Source organism: Parambassis ranga, chromosome 2, assembly GCF_900634625.1.
Source record: "Parambassis ranga chromosome 2, fParRan2.1, whole genome shotgun sequence".
Taxonomy (NCBI): domain Eukaryota; kingdom Metazoa; phylum Chordata; class Actinopteri; family Ambassidae; genus Parambassis; species Parambassis ranga.
In genome coordinates this window covers 27438672-27461672 of record NC_041023.1, presented here as the reverse complement: position 1 = coordinate 27461672, position 23001 = coordinate 27438672, and the positions used below count along the sequence as shown (strand labels likewise).

Genomic DNA, 23001 nt, shown 5'->3' with positions numbered 1-23001 from the left:
CCAAAAATGTTGTTGACCATAATTTCATGTATAAAAGCAACATAAGAGTGAAACATCTGAGGGGTGAACATGTTTAAATGTAACCCCTAACCCTTCATCACCAGCAAAGCAATTGAAGGACTGTAAAGGACTGTAGTGTTGTAGTTTTTCCAAAAATCAAGCTGTATGACATCTTAAGAGGCATGCATTCCTGAGTGAAACTAGTCATTTCACTCGACTCACTTCACTCGCTTTCTCTTCAACACTTTCTGCTATTCAGAACTTAACTGGGGGAAATTCATAGCTCTATCCTTGCAGGTGTATTATTTTTTTTGTAGTGACTGAATTAGAAGATCTGACTGACGTGTGTGATTTTTGGAGGCCTCTGGTGGTCTGGATGTGGACCACTACTAGTCTGTCATCAGGGTATCAGAGTATCATAAAAGTAGGGAGCCACAGGTTTCCACAGATGAGACACGAAGTTCGAAACATACCGTATACTGTGCATAAAAAGGCCATTGAATATGAATAAGAATTTAGTTTTTATTTCAAAAACATGAAAGATTTCTATACATACTTTTTTCCTGCCATTTAATCCACAGCTATGTTTAAATCATGAATCCCAGTTGACATTAGCTATGACAAAAAAGCATGTGGTCTTATTGATTGTAATTTTATGGCTGTGACTCAACAAACAAACAAAACAACAACAATCATGTGTATGAGGTTAGAGGAGGAGGAAAGCGGCACTTCATTTTTTCTTGGTCGCCCTCTTCCCCTCTCCTTTCTTTGGCGTCCCTTTCCCTCGTAGTTTCCTGAGGCGACGCATCTCCTCCTTGAAGTCTTCATGTTCATCTCTGGAAAAGACAAAAAAATTAATAATTACAATAATCCTAACAGCAGATTAAAGATGGCAATCCTACATTTGACAATCAAATTTGCGATTACTCTGTGTTTATCTTCTTATAAATTATTTTGGTTGTTGGCAGTACTCTCATTGCAATTATATTTTACAGCTCTAACCCTTAAAAACTTGCCAGCAAGTTTGGAATGTATGCTTTTATCAGCTGCTGGAAGAAACCTGTAAAAAGACCTGCCAAAGGTTTGAGTACATTAAGTGTGATTACATTGATTGATTACAGTACAGTACAGTACAGTCATAAAATCTAACCTAACCTGTGTTAGCATCAAACCACTTTAGCATGTATCACACTCATCAGCACTATAAGGCCATGATTCAGTAACATGTCATGTAACAAGTATATTGTGAGTATTTGCAGGTCTAGAAGTAAAAAAAAGAATAATTTGTAGAGGCTGCACAAATGTGGAACTCCCATTTTTTTATCTTATGTAAGATAAGTTCTACAATTTTGTTTTTATTGGAGGAGTCTCAATGTGAGTGAGTGACTGTCGAACAAAAAACAAAACATCATCATAGAGTTGTTTCTGTACCTGAACAATCCCATAAACCTAAGCTTCTGGGTCAGGGTGTAGTAAATCTTGTGCTGTGGGTACCATTCATACACCTCCTTCCTCTTGGCCATAGGGGGCTCCTTGAATAGCTGGACCACCTTCATGGATTTGGAATCAGTCGGATGCACGACTTGCCCAAAAATCTGCGAGCTCAGTCTGGCCATGCGCAAAGCGTAGTTTGACAGACCGGCCATGGCTGGTGAGCAGAAGAGACATAAGACTTAATTAAATGTGGCAGGAGTACTCATAGTGTATTATAGAAAGCTAATTACTCAATAAATACATTAAAAAGCGGTACTGGCACTGTGAAAGCTTCAAGGAGCAGTTCAAAACCATATTGGCAACCATATTGCTGCATACATGCATGTATTTCATCAATCCTAAATATGCGATTGATGGGTAAATAATTATAAAATAATGTATTTTTATATTAGAAAATGAGCACAATATGTTATGTTTATGCTAAACACACATTCTTAAATTACTAACAGTCTGTAAACTGTATTCCAAATTACAGTGAACAGACTGGACTGGTCCCCAAACACAGATGCCCGTGCTAGTGCTATCTTCTATGCGGGGGTGTGCTGGGGAGGCAGCGTCAGGAAGAGGGACGCCGCGAAGGCGGACTAAACTGGTGAGGAAGGCCAGACCAGTAGCTGGTGCTGCAAGCAGCAGCAAGATATTGTCCATCCTGGACAATGTCCACCACCCTCTGCACCAGACCATCATCAGGCAGAGGAGCTCCCTCAGACAGACTGTTGACCCTGGCCTGCTCCACACACAGACTGAGGAAATCATTTGTCCCTAAGGCTCTACAGCTCTGCAACTCCTCCTGGGGAAAGGACCTGAGCCATGTGGTAAATCACTTACATAATCTTCTTGATATGCTGTATATTGTATATACTGTATATTGTATATACAGCACTTACTGTATATATACTGTATATTTGCACATCTTAAATTCCTCTGTACATTGCACTTACCTCGTACCTGTTTGTAGTGTATTGTAGTGTATATATTGCATATAGTATTTATCGTACCAGCATCCTGCCTGCACAGCAAACTATTTATTCAACTGCCTCATATGTATTATTCCTAAAACAGTTTTGTGTGATTTGATGTCTTTTGTCATGTCTGACCCATCCTCCTCGTCCTCCTTAAAAAGCCAGACGAACATGAGAAACAACTGCAGTGATAACATGATAACCTTACCTGAGTCTGAAACCTGCGAGGTAAACTGTCGTTTGGTGAACCCTCTGCCACGCTAATAATCCTCCACGAATGTGGCTTAATAATAATTACAGTCCAATAAGTTATAATCACGTTTTAGCAAACGTTAACCTTCATAACACACCACTACTGCTACTACTACTACCATAAGCTGCGCATGTCACATTTTCCATAAATCTGATTGGTTGGTTGTATTTACTTCCTGTGTCATGACAGGGTTGTTTTTTACCCTCACGGTATGTGTTTAATATACGTAGTTAGATAAAAGTATACATAGGTCCTAATTAAACTGCGTGTATGCAAACGCATGTAGACAATTTTAGTCCATCTAAGGCAATGTTGTGTTCAGTCGCTGACCGGAAGTCCGTCACTCTTAAAAGTTCCGTCGGTTCGAAAAAATTTACATTGTGTTCCGCTGCGAGGGGGCTCATCTTCACTACAAGTACAGGTAAGTGGCACCGTAGAAACGATACGACAGTAAGAACAGTTTTATAGTATGTTTATTTTATTTATTTTTAGTATTTTTATATGAGCCTCTGTTTTGAGTGCAGCAGGTGCATTAAATGTCCACATTATTCCAAACTAACAAAGAATCTTGATACATCTAGAGGAGAAAATCAAGAATCTGACAGGAGGAACACTTTCCACTAGCCGTGCTTCACCCACAAGTCCACAGTCAGGAATGGCTGCCACCAGGAATGTAATATAATGCATTCCTATGTAATAACATAATACAGTGACAATGGGGACCACTTTCTGGAAGTTCAAAAGGAATGTATGTACTCAGTATTTTTTTTTAAAACATAAATTTTTGTAAGTTTAGTACTTTGGCACCTGTAATGTTTCTCATGGGTGCTGCTGTTTTTTATTTCACAACTTGACATCTTAGAAAGCTGATGGTTTTTGTGAAAAGAGGAGCCACCGAAGAAGAACAGGATAGAATTCTGTTGTAAAAGAAGCTGTGCTTAAGGTGTGCAGCCTGGACCCATTTTCACTTCACCCTGAAAAAATGGTCTGTGATGAGAGCAGCGATGCCATGGTAACCATCTTTTAAAAGACCTGAAACTATTTCTCCATTTCCCCTTGAAAATGAAAATATTACGATAAAACTCTAAAGAGAACAAACTGTGCCGGCAGTGTAGCAGTTTTGTTTGAAGCAGATGAAGTGAGGAACAGGTGTAAACAAATAGTGAGACTTATGGTGTTATTTTTATATATATGACACATTTTCTGTGTTAAATGTAATGTATGAGTTGCCATAATATAAGGGGAGGGGTTATATAAAAAAATATCAGCAAAATTACTGACAGATAGAGCAATTAAAACTTTTGATTCTTTCATTTATATAATTAATTTTTTCCCGCTATAAAGTTGGACATCTTATCATCTGAACCAAATTTACAAAATGATTTACACAGCAGAAGCACATAACAATTAACAATAATTGTATTGACTCACCCAATAGAAAACCCAAGGTAAAACCCAACAGGAACACTTGAAATTTAATATAACAGATTATTTTGAAAAGTATTGAGCTACAACAAGACATACAGAGAATCGAATGTATATATGACCATTATGAACTGCAATTGGATGCACTTGTAGTAATATTTTTATTTTAATTAGCTTCTTTACTTTTACATTACATTGCTTTTGTACAAACTCATTTACATATCTGAATATAATTGCTAATTTTCTATATATTTGTTCATTTGATTAAAGTGTTGTTAGCTGATCCACTGTATAATGAGACATTTTTAGAACTCTTATGAAGGGTTCCTATCATTACTAAACTAAAATATGATCTGAGTCTTCAGAAATCTGAGTCTTTGAGTCAATTTAAAAAAAAAGCCTTAACTTGGTGCTGGGTTATTTGTACAGTGTCCTTCAATGGTTTGACTGTATTGTTCTAACAATAACCCACTTCCTCATAGCAGACACCAAACCAAACCAAACCATTTCACCAGAAAACAATCCTATGATCCAGCTGCCACATAGCTGCCCATTTTTAACTATAAAAGCTGGAACTCATTATCTGTTGGATGATGTGAATAACTGCATTTTGGTGATAATGGTTACTCATCAGAGCAGCAGTCCATTTGTACTGTTTCATTACCATTTACTAACACAAGAGGGCGCCAGATATGAAGCAACAGAAGGCTACCGACACAGCAAAATGTCAGAGCTTTGCTGGAAACTGGAAATAAATTCAGACTCTGATGTTTTATTATCACTTCCAACATGTATTCCAGGTTCCAACAGTATCAGCTTTTCCATATCTGCTGAAGTGGTGGGTCTTATAGTCAGTGATGGTCTGAAACCTCGGCAAGACTGAGGTGAGTCTGTGTCTGAGTCCAAATCACCCCCGCCCCTCCCTGTCTGAATAATGCTGTCTGAATATGTAATACAAATCATTAAACCAGTGCACTTAATGTATCCCACAATGCATCATAAAAAGCAGTCAATGGTCACTACATCAGTGATATGTATCATCATGCGTCTGTTTAGTTGGCTTAGCTTCTTTCTTCGTATGTGTTGCACTCTTATTTTTATCAAAAATAAAAGGGTCTTTGTTTTTGTCTGGTTTTATGTATCTTACTGTATTTTGAAAGTCTTGGTTAGAATATGTATAATAAATAGTCTGTGGATGGTCCATTTGCTTTTTGCTGATGTTATCATCAACCACTGACATACACTCCATCACATTAACACTAGTGCTATGTAGACAGCTGTTATGAAGACAGACAGCTCTCCCACAGTGTTGGTGTTTCACTCTCATTAGCTGTATAGGCAGAAAGTGGTGGAAGTGGAAACCACCAAATAATTTTGACACCACATAGCTTTAGCTTGCTGGCTAATGAGGCCACCATGTCCATTCTGTGTAGTGTTAGCCCCTCTTGCTGTGATCAGAAATCTCCACAGGCTGCCTCGTCTCCGTGTGCTGTCACACACCACGTCCAATGCATCCTCACTGCTGTTGGGTTGGGCTGTGGATTTCCTAAGGCCTATTGTAGCCACTTGATCCACTTTGAGATGGTAGTGGAGAGGTCCAGGTGGAGCGGGTTTCTCATTAGAATGTATGGTATAATACATACATTACATTTAAATACATTTTCAAGGTGATCCAATGCCACGTAGAGCAATGGCCTTGTTTCTCCCCTATATGCAAAACGATAAGCTTCTCTGCCAGTAAAGTGTCTGGGTTGGAGTTAACAGTAGAGCTGCACTTGTTGCCTAGTATCCTAGTGGTTCTTGATTCTCAAATTATAGGCCCATTTGCATCTTTAATGCCTCTTTTCAGCTCTTGCAGTAATGTACTTCCTTATGTCCTTAAAAGAGGCCAAGATGTGGGAGGGGCACAGTTTTATAGACATGCATAATGGTAGAATACACATGACCAAATGTGTTGTTTCCTCTGCATGGGACAATACACATGTTCAGTAATTTTGATCGTACAATCTTTAAACACAATATGGACTTCATCAGGATATGCATTCTGATGTTTGTTTACAATTTTGTGCATGTGGTCAAGGGAGTGGTGGTTTGTATGACTGCTTCTACCGGTCAAGTAAGTGGGCTTGCTTGGCATCAATACTGTTGCTTCTTCTCCCCATGCTGCTACACTGATGCATATGTTCTGAGCTGCTGCTCTCATGTATAATGCAATCTCTGCTCCTTTCTTATCAATAGGAGGTCTCTTCGGAAATACACACAATACAAGGATGTGATTCATACACTATACGAATCACATCCTTTAGCATGATGTACCATGTATCGCTCCTCTGAAAAAGCTTAATCAGATACCCCCCAGAGGCCAGAATCCTGCATGGGTCCAGATTTGTCAGTTATTACAGCTATATTGGCTCATTAGACCATAACAGCTACACCCAATATAAACAAAGTGTTAATCCAGCCCAGCAAATTAGATGTAACAATAAATATCTACTGTCTACTGTTTTTATCTTAGTTTAGTTTTGTACAAAGTCATGTGAAGGGAACTCGCAAAGTAAGAATTTCATTGCTCAGTGTAACTGTAAAGTGCTGTGCATTTGACAATAAACTTCTTGAATCTTGGAATATCACTGCAGATTAATTTTAATGTCTTTTATACCTATACATTCACATCTGTCAGACACCTTAGGCACCTGACCCAGTTCAAGCTCACAAGACCTGTAGTGCCCAGTGCATCTGTCAGCATGTGTGACCATGTGAATTCTTTGTCACTTCCCATCAAACAGCAGTTTGATGGGAAGTGACAAAAGAAAGGACTAGATGTCATGGTGTGTGCCAGATGTGGTGTTTATGTTTCCTGTCTCTTCTCCCTTCCATAGTTTTCCTGTCTGGTGCCCTCTCTCTCATTGCTCCGACTGGGTCCCTGGACGCGGTGGTATACCTGCACACTGATGTCACACAGCAGCTCACACATGTCTTGTTGGACGTCATTGGTGAGTAACTTGCCGAGCTTCCAGAGAGGCTCAGAAGAGCTCCAGTCAGGCGTTTTGCAAAGGGTGAGAATGCAGCTTCAACAGTCATTATTTTGTGCACACCGGCTCTGATTATCATTGGTGCACTCTAAAAGTGACAGTGTGTTGCTTCTCCTGCTGTGACCCAAGAGCCTTCACAGAATCAGGTTAATTGAATCATCCTCATTTGAATCTTTTTGTTCTGGAAGAGGGATTAACCTGTTTTACATTTGTCACTCTTCTTAGTCCATTTCCCTCTTGACTGGAAGTTTTATAAGTAATCTCTGACAAAGAAAGGGGAAAACTTATTTGAACCTATGATGAACAAAGAAATTATCAGTCTATAATTTCAATGGTAGGTTTATTAGGACAGTGAGAGACAGAACAATAACAGACAAATGTAGAAAATGCATTTAAAAACGTTAATTAATTAATTCTCATTTTCATGAATGAAATAAGTATTTGATCTCTTCTCAAAACGTGCTTTAGTACTTGGTGGTAAAACCTTTGTTTCAGTCACAGAGGTCAGACGTTTCTTGTAGTTGGCCACAAGGTTTGCACACATCTCAGGGGGATTTTGTCCCACTCCTCTTTTCAGATCCTCTCCAAGTCATTAATGTTTCTTGGCTGATCAGAATCAGAATCAGAAATACTTTATTGATCCCAGGGGGAAATTGCTTTCATTCCAGTTGCTCCTGTGTATACTCAAAAAAAGACAGTTTAGAAATATAAATAAAGTAAAGTAGTAAGCGTAAAATAAAAATAAAACCTAATAAATTCTAAACATTAATAAACATTGAAGTCAAATCCTGGCAAGTGAAGACTGAAGTCATTCAGTCTGCTGCCCCAGCACACAACAGCAAACAAAATGGCACTGGCAACCACAGACTCATAAAAAATCCTCAGCATAGTAATGTTGATGATGTTTGGCAACTGGAACCTTCAGCTTCTTCCCCAGATTTTCTATGGTCAGGTCTGGAGACTGACTAGGCCACTCCAAGACCTTAATATGCTTCTTCTTGATCAATCCTTTGTTGCCTTGGCCATGTGTTTTGGATTATTGCCATGCTGGAATATCCACCCACCACCCATTTTCAATGCCCTGGCTGAAGTAAGGAGGTTCTCACCCAAGATTTGACGGTACATGGCACCGCACCGTCCTTCCTTTGATGTGGTGCAGTTGTCCTGACCCCTTGGCATAAAAACACCCTCAAAGCATGATGTCTCCACCTCCATGTTTGATGGTGGGGACGGTGTTCTTAGAGTCATAGGCATGTTTTCATTCTTCTTCTCTTGCTTTCCTGCTGCTGCTACAGCCACTGACTAAGCATGTCCAGGATTTATTTACAATTCTGAACCACATGACAGTATGGCACACAATGGGTTATTATAAATAGTTGCTGTGCCAGTATAGTAACAGAGTGGTAGGCTAGTTGTTCGATCAAATATCATGTAACCCGCGAGCTGCTCCAGACAGCCTACTGTTGATTGGTCCACGGACAGGCCTGCTCCGTAGCAGCTGCCGTCATACCCTTCAGACGTGCTGAGGATGCTGACTCTGCTGGCTCATCCCTCCACACTGTCCTCCTGCTGATGGGCTGCTGCGGTCCGTGTGGAAGCGCCAGGTGAGACAGTCATGTTAATGTTCCCTAAATATAGCCTAAGAGTTCATTAGACTCACTTAATTGCTAATTATTTTTATTTATGTCATTATTATTGTTGTAAATGAGGCTAGATGCAGAATTTCCTTTTTCCCATCCTTTTTTGTACAAGAGGATTATGCTGTGATTGTGTTTTGTGTGTGTGTAAAATGTGTCCATCTGACTGACTGAGTGTGAGGATCTGGATGATGTGCTGATGTGTTTTGTGCATGTTGGTGTCGCCCCGCTCAGACAGATGGATGCTGTGGATCGGAGTTGAGATAAGCGTCCTCTCTTGTCTCCGCCGAGCTGCTGCAGCGCCGCACACGCAGGAAAGACGTGGGTAGCGGAAAATACCGGAATACAGGAATATATCAACATTTGTCAGTGTCATCTGTTGGGCACAACAGAGGTCTGTCATCTGTTTTTGCATTAAACCTGTCGACAACCTCCATAATGGTCCTGATGCTCCTTTCAAGAGGTGATGCGAGCTGAACTAGCGGGGAAGCCGCAGAGGAGCCGTCCGTCTGTCGAGGTGCTGATGCGGCTGTGACAGAAGCGAGCATGGCTGCCGGGAAGTTATTGCTCTACGCTGGGCTCTCTCTTTCTCTCTGCGCCCTGGGCATGTTGGCCGTGGCGATGTGCTCTGACCACTGGTACGAGACTGATGCCAGGAGGTACAAGGAGCGGTGCCGTAGCTTTTCCAGCCGCCGTAAGGACCCGGGATTCATCTACATCCCCAACAACAGCCTGCCGCTGCGGGCCAGCCGGAGCAGCCTACCCCGTTGGGAGGAGAAGCTGTTGGCCCGGAACCGGCGGCAGCTGTTCGCCATGAGCGCCGCGGATGAATGCAGCAGGCAGTATAACTCAACCAATATGGGGCTGTGGAGGAAATGCCATCGGCTGGGCTTCGATCAGGAAATCGAAGATCTTATCCGGAAAGGTAAGGATGAAATCAAATAAACAACCGAGGCGCTGTGACATTAATTAGAATCACTCAGTAATGATTGTTCATTTGACCAAAGGGCGAACAAGGGCATCGAGCCCTTTTTTGGAGGGGGGAAGCAAATGTTGGTCCAAAAGCACGCAGCTATAGCGTGTATGAGTGGGCATGAACGAACAAACGGCCTGTGGGCTGCAGACCGCTTGTTGTCATGCTATTTTACAGAAGAGGGACGCATGTTAATGATGACGCCGAGCAGCAGTGCGTGCCTGCTTTTCACTGTGTGCTCAGGTCTGACTGGAACTCTAGTAATGACATAATCATTTCAGCTCAGCCACTCATCAGGAGGCAGGAAGAGACATGTAGACATGTGCAGGGCTGCAGTGTTGTATATGATGTATACATACAGTACATAGATCATGGAATCATTTAGATATTGATCAGGATATTATTATTATATTGATTGATTGAAATACACCCTTGACTGAATCTGTTTTAGCATAGGCTACTAGAAATATGTACATCCTTATTGATAATACATATTATACAGCACAAATTTTGTTGTCAAATCACATAATTTTGTAAATGCTGTGACATTGCATCCTGGTTTTGGTTTGTTTGGATGCCATGTTTGTATTTCAGTCAATCTCACCAAGGTTCGTATGAAGGTAGACTTAAGAGAGTTGTTTTGGTCTGCTTGTTTGATATGCACCACAGTTCACATTGCAGCTTTCTCAATTATTTAAATGAACTACAGTAACCGTGCAATCACACCACAGTCGGTTTTAAATAAAGGCGAATCTACTATGTGTGAATACACAAGTAAACACCAAAAGCACATGAGGATGCTTTCAAAAATAGTACAGCAGCAGACAGTTAAAGATGAAGGTGTGCAGGTAGGTTATCATCTTGAAGATGATGATGATGATGTCTTTATGTAGACTTCAGAGTTGATGGACTGGCTAAAGTTTGAATTAGGTTTTTCGGCCAGGTGGCTCATTAATGCCACAACACTCTTTAGTATATGATGCTAACTGTAAAAGCTAAAGAAAAAAGAACATCTAACAATTGGCTTAAAGTGTGTGCTGAAGACCAATATTTCAGCAGACTGATATATCTACTGTCACCGAGGTTCACTTCCCCTCTGAGCTGCTTCATATTTGACACAATCAAATAAATAAAAATAATACAAATTTAAAAAAGAATCATATAGTGCTTAATTTCACACGCCTTTAATCATTTTACCAGCACTTACATTCAGCTCTCAGATCAGAAATCACTGAATACAATATGCTACAACGATGTAGATATTAGAGTCATTCATGCATTATCATTTATGAGATGTGGCGGGTTGTTCATGTGAATGTAAAACCTTTCAAATCAGCACCAATGATTTCCAATGTGTGAAGACAGGAAGGAGGAGATTTCTGATGGAGGGTTTGAGTATAAGCTGGAACAGGACAGAGTGTGTGTGTGTGTTTGCTCTGTGTGTGTGTGGGTCTGCAGCTGTGCCTGCCTTTGAGGATGCCTCAATGGCCTTGATGGCCTACCATCTGCAGTAATGGGCAGTCCACAGTCAGTGTGCTCAGTGATCAGATGAATGCCTCCATACACAGCCCTGATCATTCCAGCTCTCAGCTTCCATCGGTGAGGAAAAGTACAGCGTGCTCTGTCATGTGGTGCATCTGACAATAAATACGTGTTGATGGGTCAATTACAGCGCAGCTTTTTTTTTTATCTGTGTGTGTGTGTGTTATCCACATGCACAGCGATGTAGGCCGTTACCATTCGGTGTGTGAATTAAACTGTGACATCCAGCAGGTGATGGCCACACCTGAAAATGTCACTTTAGACAGGACATAGTCAAGATGGGGGGCGTTTTTTGTCCAGGAAGCCGCCCAAACTATAAAGCAACAACACTCAAGTTTTTTTTGTTTCGTTTCCTCAGTTCTGCTGCTGTTGTGATGCATCAGGCCCATGTGCAGGACTAGTTAACAGCCCATTTTTAGGGTTTGAATGGGGGTGAAACCTGCTGGGTAGAGATAAGTGCACGGAGCTGTAGACAGGTGAGAGCTGATGCCTCAGCCCTCCTCTTTAGAGAGTTTTACCAATTTCACATCTTTGACTCCTCTTTCAAACCATCTGTCCTCTCTGTCTAGAGTGTGGACATTCTTGTCCTCAAAGGAGTGTCTTTAAGGTGTAGATGAACCTCTGAATCCAGTCTGATGTGGTGTCTCTTCTGTGCTGCTTGCTCTGTCATTCCCTGGGAGTTTTGTCCTTAGGATGAACCAGTTTTCTGTCTCAGATTGGAGCTGGGTTTAAAGTGTCTCTGTCCATTTGAAGTCCTGTGAGTTGTCAGCTGATTGTACATTTACTGCTACTGTTTCTCTACTGCTGCTACTACCCAACCCTAACACTTAATGCCACATTTTCCAACTGCTGCTACTTCCTTATAATTATAAATTGTCATCTAAATGTTTGGTCAGAGACTGATGACCTGTCCAGGGTGTACCCCACCTCTCACCTGTAGCTGGGATAGGCTCCAGCTTCCTGTGACCCTGCACTGCAGGACAAAGCATCTTCAGATGATGGATGGATGGATGGATGTTTGGTCAGAGTTTGCCCAGCATTTTCATGACCCTTGCTCACAATATAAGGACTGTCTTAGCAGTTAAATAGCACCACTCATTCACTGTACATTTACTATAGCTGGCATTGCAATATTAGTCTCTGAGATCAAACCACAGGCACACTCAATCCAAGGCGACCTAATCCTGCAGATACTGTGTAACATAAAACAAGTAGATAATCCAGGGTTTATTACTGTAGTTGTTTGGGGTCTTGTGCATCCACCCACTCCTCTAAGTAGGTCATAGCAACACTTAATTGTTGGTGTCCATTCACCATAGCTTGTGTTTATTAATCCAAAACAGTTGGCATATGTCAGCTTGCTTTCTGACGGCACAATATGTGACCTCTCGCTGTAGAAGCAGATCACTCTCTCGCTCTCTCTCTCTCGCTCTCTCATTCTGTCTGTCACAAGGAAAACTTCCTGGAGAGAGAAGGGAACTGATAAAACAGCAGCAGGCAGACATCAGTCTACAAAGTCAGTCTGAGACTAAAGGCTGAGAAGACTCAGGAAAAACCAATGATGCTTTGGGAGAGAAGGATTACATCCAGAGGGGGGCTGGGGGTGAGATCTCCTCATCTTGCACCATCTGTTGTCACTGTGTTAGCGGAAAAGACCTTTCAGGTCCTGATCAAGACATTCGCATTCTCCATCCGAGCAGAAAGAGCAGGGAGAGGCCTAGGATTGGATTACCTCGCTCCCCAGGGGCCCAGCATCACATGGAGGGCTAAATTAGACACTACAGGAGGCTAAAGGTGCCTCACAGGTTCCCTGCCAATGAGCCTGCTGGCTAAGCTACTCATCTAATACAAACATGGAAGTGGTGGACTGTGGGGTGGGGTGGGGGGTGTTAGCTTTCACTGCTAGTTTGACTTGCTGTTAGATAAATAAGGAAACACAGGGACTCATCATTTGTCTTGTCCTATGCTATGCGATGCTTTGCTATAGGATAGGATAATGGGTTATTACCTGCTGTCAAACACATCACAGCAGCTGCTCTATCAACATTGCGTGAGGCTTCCATGTGTTGTGTCTGTGTTGTATTTGGTATTTGAATTCATACATCATCGGCATGCAATGAATCTTCCAGTTTCATCATTTATTATCAGGTAAAAGAACAATGTATTGGCTGCAGTTTGAATGTAGGACAGTCTACAAATGGTGTAGACACTGCTGTTGAGTACTTCAGGGAGGGCCATTGTCACTTAACCAGACAGGCTTTGTTACACAGAACCACACAGAAGGGCTGCAAAGAAACAATTGGAAGTGTAGGTGCTTTAAAAAAACATTTATTTTTTTTAAGATTGTACGTAATTGGGTGAAGCACCACAGTGGAAACACTAAACTGCTAAGTACACATGAACACTAACTAGCTGGAAACATGTTGGTTTTTCTGCTTAAGCAGAGGCTGTAGAAATAGAAGTACTATCTATCTATCTATCCTTTCTAGCCTTTGTCAGTGTTGATAGACTTATTACCTATACAGCGGGCAGCCACTAGGGGGCGACTGCCATATTTAGGCTTCATATTTGTGAGGCTGTCAAGCTGTTGCAGGGGAGGCTGCTATATTTTAGCACACCTAAGTCAGTGGGTGACAGCGACATCAAAGAGAACATGAAGACTGGATCATCCGTGACACGTTCACGATCAGACCAGGTGGAGAGAGATACGTTCTCAAAAAATGAACTTTACAAAAACACATGAGAGGAATCCACTGTCTTTGGAGGCATCAGCCTGACAATAGATAAAACATGCATGTGAAACAACAAAAGAAGTGTTAAATAAGACCCACCAGTTTATTGTCAAGGCCCCAGCCTGAAAATGACATGCCCAAAATAAATAGTTAATAAATAGTATATCTCAGCAACCACAAGGTGTATTTGAATAATATTGGCATCATAATAAAGGGAACACCTCTGCTCAGATGCGTAAGTATTAGTTTAAATGCCTCTGGCTCTGTGTTAATTAAGATGGCACACAAACATAAATAACAAACATAAATATAGCAAAACAAACGTGTCAATTGTGAAGGTCTCAGCTTTTCATATGATTTTTTACATGGTTAGTGCAATGTGTTATTGTTGGGTAGCTGCAAAAGCCCTAATTTTCTACTGCACGATTGCCAATTGGTGGTCCGTGGTTCTAGAAGGTGTATATTTTTGTAGAAGATGTAGATTTTTAGCATAATACAGAGTTTATTTTTTAAATCCATCCACTGCATGCTACTTACTATAGTCAGTTTAAATCAGTATCCTCCCAGGGTGCTGGTTAGTCTGCACCATCTGTGTTTTGACAGGAAACACAGAGTTTGTAGAGTGGCAGGATGGATTTGCATGAATTGAGTGAAGTCACAAATCTCTGCTGCACAAGGTAAACTGTCACCATGGTAGCCAAAAAAAGGTTGTTGAAGGTTTGTGTTTGATAGATAGATAGAACTAACATTAGTATGCTTTGTGTTAATCTAAAACAGCTGTCATCTTAATACAGTGTCCCTCCTTTACAGAATGGAGGCTGTATCCATTATTAGGCTGATGTCTAGAAATCAGGTTATTTGTGTGAGATGCAGTTTGTTGTGGCCACAGTAAGCAGACACAGGGGTTCTCTCGTCTTCCTGGAAACAGTTAAATTATTCAGACACACGTGGCAGCACTCTGTGCTCATTAGTGCCCCTGCAGTCTGAAGCTCAGCCCAAGAAACAGTCTGCCGCTGCAGCCATTAAACCTGGAGACTAATGACACAGCCGCAATCCTGAGGGTTCAGTGATGTCATCCAGCTAAGTATTAGAAGGGATTTCAGAATGCACAAGGGCGAGGCAGAGCTATATGTTTGAATGCACTCATTCTTAACGAACTGCTGTGTAGTAGTTCTTCCTATGTGTCAGTCAGTTATTATATTTCTATGTCATCTATCATAATTCATCAGGCATCAAGATAAAGTTTTGCTTCAGAGAAACCAGCTCTCTGCCAAATGGTGTTTTTATGGTGTAAACACAAAGGGAGGCAAAGGCACCACAACACAAGTAGAATAGCATAACATGCACAAATCAAGCTTTAATATGTATTTTGCATCTTTTAAACTGTCAGAGTAGTGTGATAAGTCTGGTGTATTTTTTTTCCATAAATGTGTACCTGCAAGTTCTTGACATTATTTCTGTTGCCACTGATATATATATATATATATATATATATATATATATATATATATATATATATTAATCAATCGACTTATATGATTACTTCCTGGTCAGTGTTGCATATAAATAAATGAATAAATAAATAAATAAATAAATAAATACACAATAGTACGAGATGTAATATCCCTATCCCTATGTGTGTATATGTGTGTGTGCTTGTGTGTATGTATGTATATATATGCATATAAATAGGTATATATGTATGTACTACTACATGTGTGTGTGTTTATGCAGGTGATAAGAGAAGCTAACACTCACTGTGTACCTGCTTAGACTTCACATTAGACTTCACATTCCAGAACCAGAGAGCAGCTCTGCTCCGCTTACTCATCCTCATCGTCAGCCTGACTCCTGTAACCACAGGCAGAGTAGATGGTGAGAGATGAGAAGGAGGAGGAAGAAGAAGAAGCATGATGTGGTTTGTTTCCCCACAGCCATGCAGCCAACATCAGTGTTTGATGACCTCATGCTCTCTCCCACAGAACAGCCACGGACACACACACACACAGAGCTCACTACAGAGCATGTACAGCCTCAGGACAGCCACCATTTATAGCTAATGCATATGGACACTTACACACAACACAAATAATGCCTACTTATATGAACATACCATACACATCACACATAACAAAAGAGTGTGATTTATCTAACATGAATAATAAATGATGCACTTCTCTGATACTGTGTCTGCATACAGATGCATTTTAACATTGGAGTCTATGGGGATTGACTCGCTCTTGGAGCCTGCCCCTAGTGGCTGTTGCTGTGAACTGTAACTCTCGGAGGTTGCGGCTTGGTCAAAACCCAGTGTTGTGCTCGAATGTGTGGCCATTTTTAGTGACAGGTGGAAGCTACATCTCAGCTCTGCTCACGCTCCTCCCTTACCCTTTGTTGTCCTGGGTTACCTTTTAGTTAGGTGGACTCGCCAGGTGTCGCCAAGATGGCGACAACTGCAGCAACATTCACACTGAGCTTCAGAACTGCTCTTCAAAAATGGGTGGAGGGTTATCCATCTTCATTTACAATTTAGACAGTATCCAAGCAACATAACATACCTAACATTAAAACGTCAGTGTACTCAACTCAGTTTTTTTAGAATATGAAATATTGACCAGTTTGATAAGTGAAAATGTCAGAACGAAGTTCAGCTACTCTATGATGACATGAGGAACTTAAAGCTGCAGCCATTTTGTCTGCAGGCAGTTCTTTTTCTTTAAAATATTCATTTCCTGCCTTCCCTTTGACTTGATTGACCCAAGGAGTTTTTCTCCTGCCCTAGGACCAATAATTTAGTGTGTATGACAAGTATAAATCATGCAGATAGTTTTATTGCAAAAAGGACACTGTAAGAATATATATAGATGTAATTTGCTTGATGTGTGTTGGACTCAGACAGAAATGCCATGTGAGCTGTGGGTGGTGGCACACAGCATGTTCTCAGCTTTAGTGATAAAGTATGTTTAACCCACACTGCCTGCAGTGTCGGAAGACCGTGACATCTCCATGGAGACAAGGTGTCGTGTACATGTGATTGGCAGCCGTAGAGTTTTCCGGGAGATGAGTGGGCAAGAGCAGAAGGCACGTAACATGACATGACACCTTAAGGAACTAAAATACAGACTGCACACTCTCTCTGTCCCATCACCTTGACGTCATGTTATAACGTTTAAAGCTCTCCTAATGTGATGACAATATTGTGGTCACAATTACGGTGTGTAAAAACAAGAGAGAGAACAGCTTTAGTTCTAAGATGTTGGTGGGTTCTTCACATGAACCTCTTGCTTCAGGTGCTTCCACAACTTTTCAGTTGAAATAAGGTCAGAACTTTGACTCTGCCATTCCAAAATGTTAACTTCTCCTTTAACCATTCTTGGGGTTGTTGTTGTCTACTATGTGACCCACTTCCTCTCGAGATTTTAGCTCATGGACAGATGTCCTGACATTTTGCTTTTAGCATTCACTGGTATAACTCAGTGTAGCAGTTCCGTGCTACTGGGCTCTTCTTGGGACAGAACAGGCAGGACTCAGGAGTGAGAGTTTAACTGGTCGGCTTTATTTCCCATCACCAACACAAACAGCATACCCACCGGGCAGTTTCAGCAGCATGAGCAAAAAGTCTGCTATGGAAAACTCTGTACTGCCAGCCGAGCCCTTCTGCTCCTATCTCTCTCTGTTGTCCTCCCTTTCTCTTCTTTCCAGCAGCCTACTACTGCGGACAAAGAGGGCAGAGAGTAATCAGCAAACACCTGCAGCAGATCAAACCCTCTCTCCCCTGGTCTGCCTCAAGTGACACACCCACTCTCTCTGTCCTGCTACAGAGCTTCCACAAGCCACTAGGCCACACTCAGTATTTATTCTTCCATCAATAATGAATGCCAAGCTGTGCACACTCTAATGCAGCAAAAACAGCTCCAAACCATGATACCACCACTACCGTGTTTATACTAGAATGCATCATCATACCCTCTCTGAACATAAGGCTTCATGTTTTAAACAAATAGGCTACTCTCATCTGCCCTTCTGGCTTGTTCACATGATCTTTAGCAAACTGCAGAGGCCTTTGGCTGCTTAAAGTTTACCCTCGGTTCCTCATCGTTGTCAGTTGACAGCTCCTGGGTAGCATAATAATGGTTTTGAATATCCTCCATCGTTACATGTGTCTTTTTGAGAATGTGTGGAGGTAAACGTCCTTCCAGCATGAACAACATATTTTTGAGGTCTTGAAAACCCCCTTTGATCACGCCACGAATCCCATGACATACCTGCACAAACACATGTTTTGAAGAACAAACATTGATATATCACTGTTGTTTAAGTAAAACAGGGCACTCAATGTAACCTTCCATTGATTGAAAACACAGATGGACTCTAATTAAATACTGCTCCTAGGTGTAATGTAATATTTTAATATTGGATATATTTTTTTTTCAAATAAGTAAATGACAAAGTTAAATATATTTTTTTCATTTTAGGTTGTATTTATATGCATAATTATATAAAATATTTGGGACCACTATTTTTAATGATATCATACAGATTTATTGGTTTCGATTAAGTGAATACTTAGTTTTCACCACAGCAGAAGTACCAAGAGGGAGTTATCCAAAAACACAAAATCAAAGTCAATACCCAAGTAATCACTAGTAATTTAAGGCTGGAACTCTCGGACAAAAGACACAAGACGATGGGCAGGGAGCACATGGAGACACAGACACTGAATACACGAGGGCAGGGGATTCAATGAGACACAGGTGACACACATTATCAGCTAGGAGGGGAAGGCGAGACACCTAAATTGAGAGGAGAGTCAGGAACTACCAAAATACCAAAACAGGAACTGAAATTAACAAAATAAAAGCACCAGCCAGAGTACCAGACAAACTGTGATGTGTCTCCCAAAAACATATGGGGGTGATCAGCAGGAGACTCTTCTTAAGGACTAAAGAATGGCCAGTTTTGCATTTGTAAAGTGGATTCATGGAGGACTGTGGAAGCAGCATTGAGGATCTTGTGCCATGCTGTCTCACACCTGATGCTAAAATGTGGAGGAATTTTATATGAAGATTACCTAAGCAATAGTGCACATGTTATCTAGTTACAGTATTTTCAAACTCTTCTACTCATCTTTATCTGATCTGACACCCACTCTGTCTCGTGTCTGGTGTAAAGACGCCCTAATACATTGACATTGACTGCAGTGCAACTGACTCAAAAGGTTGCAAGAACAACACAAATCCTGCACGGTTATACAAACAAAATGATAGTGTGTTTCATACAGGAGGCAGCTTGCTCTAAAGCGCTGCTGACACATCCTCACATCTGTAAGTGTTTACAGTGAAAATCATGTTTGATTTCACATCGGTGGACATTTCCATCCTCTAGAAGGCAACTCTCTCTCTCTCTCTTTCTCCTGCGGCGCCTCTCCAGCCTCATCATCTTCCTCTGGTCCATTTAATCAATGGCTTATCAAGTCAAGAGAGTGCTGTGGGCCTGTAGGAAGAGCGCGCATCAATCAGGTCCTTATTCTGCTGCCTGTTTGGAGAGAGAGCAGATGAAAGGAGCTCTGTGGCCACAGCTGCCTCCCTCACAAGAAAAGGCCTTTTTTACTGCTCAGGCCTGCTGGACAATACAAGAATTATGTCCTATAAAGGGGCCATTATTGTGCAAGTAGAGCATCCAGGCTGGGTGTTAAGTGAAAGGCGGTAGTTATCTTAGCTTTGTGCTCCCTCTTTGCTCATAACATTGTCTCACATTAACCACAGACTGCTAATTTGCTACCACTGACTAATGCAGGAGAGGGACTGAATGAGAGCATCATCATTATCTGCCCCCCCCCCCCCCCCCCAAAAAAAAAAACAAAAAAACTACCAAGCTCATCCTCTGGTTTGAGTTGTCATGGCAACATGCTCTGACTGTTTGACAGATGTTATTCAGGCAGATTGAGCTGGCGGATAAGCTGAGACGAGGCCAGAGGAGATCAGGACGGGTGTTTCTCTGAATGTCAGTAGGTTAGACAACAAAGCTTCCTACGTTAGGTGATGACAGACATTGAAACAGAGACTTGCATTTCCACGGTGACAACATCACTGATGTCTTGCTGTAATCGCTGTGTGAAACGATTATTGGTTCTGACCTGATTAATAAATGATCTGCTGCTTTCATCTTTTCAGTATAGAGTACAACTACAGATCCAGCAAACAACACAATCTTACCTGTTGTGGGCCTCATGCCATGGGTACCATTTTTTTTGCATTTTCAGCGAGCCTTTCAGTATCAGAGATGGTCAAAACTTCAAAGCCCTTGCATTTAAGTTTCCCTTTTAAACTGTATTCAGGGATATAGCCTAACATTTTAGTTTGGGGCTCTTAAACACAGTGCTGTCAGTAATATGGTAATGGTTGCTGCTGCAATTACATTATTTTAGCTTTCTGATCATATTGACTATTTGCCTTAGGAAACGTAGTGGTTGCAGCGTGAACTACAAGTTCTGACACTTCAAGTCTGAACCCCAGAGGTTGCCGCTTGGTCTCCATGCAATGCAGTCAAAGTTGGGCCACAAAACATGTGCAAGTTTGAAAAATATCTTGCCGTAGAAGTTGGTCTTGAACAGATTTACCAGAGATCATCATTCTGAGCGATTTTTAGAAGGATGTGTCCTTTCACTGAACTGAGGAGATGAGTGTGAGTTGAAGGCGTTAATGAACAACAGGCCCCCTGTTATTCTATTAGCATGCAGGAAATGATGTGCCATCATCACCATGAAAAGGTTGTTAGAGAGGTTCATTTGGAGAATCTCAGTTTGCCATAGGAGAATAATAGGTGTAACAAATCCTGTTAAAAGAGCTTGTCCACAATGTTACAGTAATACTCCTCTAAAAGGATAACGTGGGGTCTATATAGGAGGGAGGTGAAAAAGTTTTTAAAATATCTGTGCTACAGGGCCCAGAGAAAACAGAATAAAGTGTGGTAGAACTTCAACACCCACAATGCGCCCATTTCCTTGTTAGCTAGTTGCTACTATCCAACCACAGATACAGTATATCAGCTTCATATTCTTAGCATACAGCCTCTATCGTGCATCATTGCTCTTATCATAATCAAGGAGCCAGTGATGCACAGAGACATCAGGGATTTATTCATACAGAAATACCTCTGCTCTCTGTGGTCCTGTTTAAACCTGCATAAGGCTTCACCTCATTCTGCTTAACAGCTCGTCTACTCGCATAATCATCAAGCCCTCAGTAGCTGTCGAGTCTCTTTCATCTGCTTTTACCTATCTAATTTGCGCTGAGTTCATAATTACAACAAGCAGGATGGTGGAAGATGAACGGAGGCTGCGATGATATTCAGGCTGGCAGAGGATGTCATGTGACTGCAGGGTGATGACCTAAGGTGCCACGCTTTTAAAGTGTTCATCAGTTTAAACTAAAAATAATAACTAAAATCATTTTATAATATATATTTTATGATGATTGATTAATTGATTGATTTTTTATTTCTTTGCCATGACATATATAAGAATTGAAGTATTTATATACAGTATTATTAGTGCAACATTAGTTTTTCATGTTGGCCTCCCCTCAAACGAGAGCTGTCTAGATGATTTGCAGTTGATCATGGGTGCCTGTCAAAGTGGACTGACACAACAGCTAATTCCCTGCATGCTTGCAGCGACAATCCTTCCGTCGGTAGAAGACAAAGAGGGAATTTCACACTGTAAGGGCTTTGAGTTTTGAAGATACTGATTTGATTTGACGGATAAAGTCTCATGTGTTGAGTTCTAACACCTCCTCCAAATATGAACAGTCAAGACTTATGCCAGGCTGACCAGGACTTGCTGAAGTAAGGGAAGGGGTTTATGTCCCTATAATTCTTCCCATTATTAATAATATTACATGGTTAGTTTCATGATTAAATAACCCAGAAGTAGCTCACCTGGACAGACTGCAGTTGTTTTTAATATTACATATGCTTACATGTGCTTTCTGTTACAATAAGCCAATATGTCAGCCAAGATCTGTTCTCGATGGGAGTAAAGGGCAAAAAAAAAGTACCAGGTGAACACACCTTAATATCCAGTCTGCATATAGAGTCATTATGGTCCTGCTGTGAGGATGCACAGGCAGGAAGCACAAACACTGTGACATGCTCACCTAGAACAGGCACACATAACAACACACAGCAGGTCTTGATTCACACACACATCCTGTGAGATGTATTTAATTAAAGGCCCTGACATGTGGCTGAGGCACAGCAGGCCACTAGAATTGCTTTGACATTTGAATGACATCCATTTCTCTCTAAATAATTGGCCAAGGGTGTTGAGCTTTAGAAAGCTGCCTCTCCTCACCGGGAATCTCCTCAGCAGATACAGTACTGACAGTTAAAACTCTTCTGGGGGTAGATAGTAAACGCCATTCTTCCCCCAGCTCTGCTTTGTTTCTCTTATCTTTTCCACGTTCTTATATAATTTAATTCTGCAAAGCTTTTCTCCATTTTTATCACTCCATACAGCATGTATGAAGTCACAGGCTTATGGTGTATCATTTTTTAAGCACTGCAACCTGAGGTTTTTATAAAGAGTCCCTAACATACAAACAACACATTAAAGTGATAAAGAAGAATTAAGACATAGCCCAGCTCCATCAACACCCAGTTCACATAATAACCTTTTGGTTACATGCTGCTCCTGGCTAAAGGGATTGGTGAAAATAAAATCTGCATATTTGATGATGTAACCTATATATATATATATATATATATATATATATATATATATATATATATATATATATATATATATATATGTGCATATTTGATGATGTAACCTATATATATATATATATATATAGGTTACATCATCAAATATGCAGATATGCAGATATATATATATATATATGCAGCTCTCTCTCTCTCTATATATATATATATATATATATAGAGAGAGA

At 41.0% G+C, this 23001-nt stretch overlaps 2 protein-coding genes across 2 annotated transcripts in view; one reads left to right on the top strand and one right to left on the bottom strand.

The window, feature by feature from the left end:
• Window positions 1-502: 502 nt before the first annotated feature.
• mrps33 (mitochondrial ribosomal protein S33) lies at window positions 503-2984 on the bottom strand. Its single transcript, XM_028399454.1, has 3 exons — window positions 2665-2984; window positions 1432-1648; window positions 503-836 (listed from the first exon to the last, which is right to left on the bottom strand). The coding sequence occupies exons 2-3, from the start codon at window positions 1644-1646 to the stop codon at window positions 731-733; spliced, it is 321 nt and encodes a 106-aa protein (XP_028255255.1). The 5' UTR covers window positions 1647-1648; window positions 2665-2984; the 3' UTR covers window positions 503-730.
• Window positions 2985-8692: 5708 nt separating this feature from the next.
• tmem178bb (transmembrane protein 178Bb) overlaps window positions 8693-23001 on the top strand; it is a 72725-nt gene continuing 58416 nt past the window's right edge. The window contains exons 1-2 of the mRNA XM_028400710.1: window positions 8693-8770; window positions 9038-9728. Coding sequence (XP_028256511.1) covers window positions 9350-9728 — 379 coding nt within the window. The 5' untranslated portion in view covers window positions 8693-8770; window positions 9038-9349. The remainder of the gene's footprint in view (window positions 8771-9037; window positions 9729-23001) is intronic.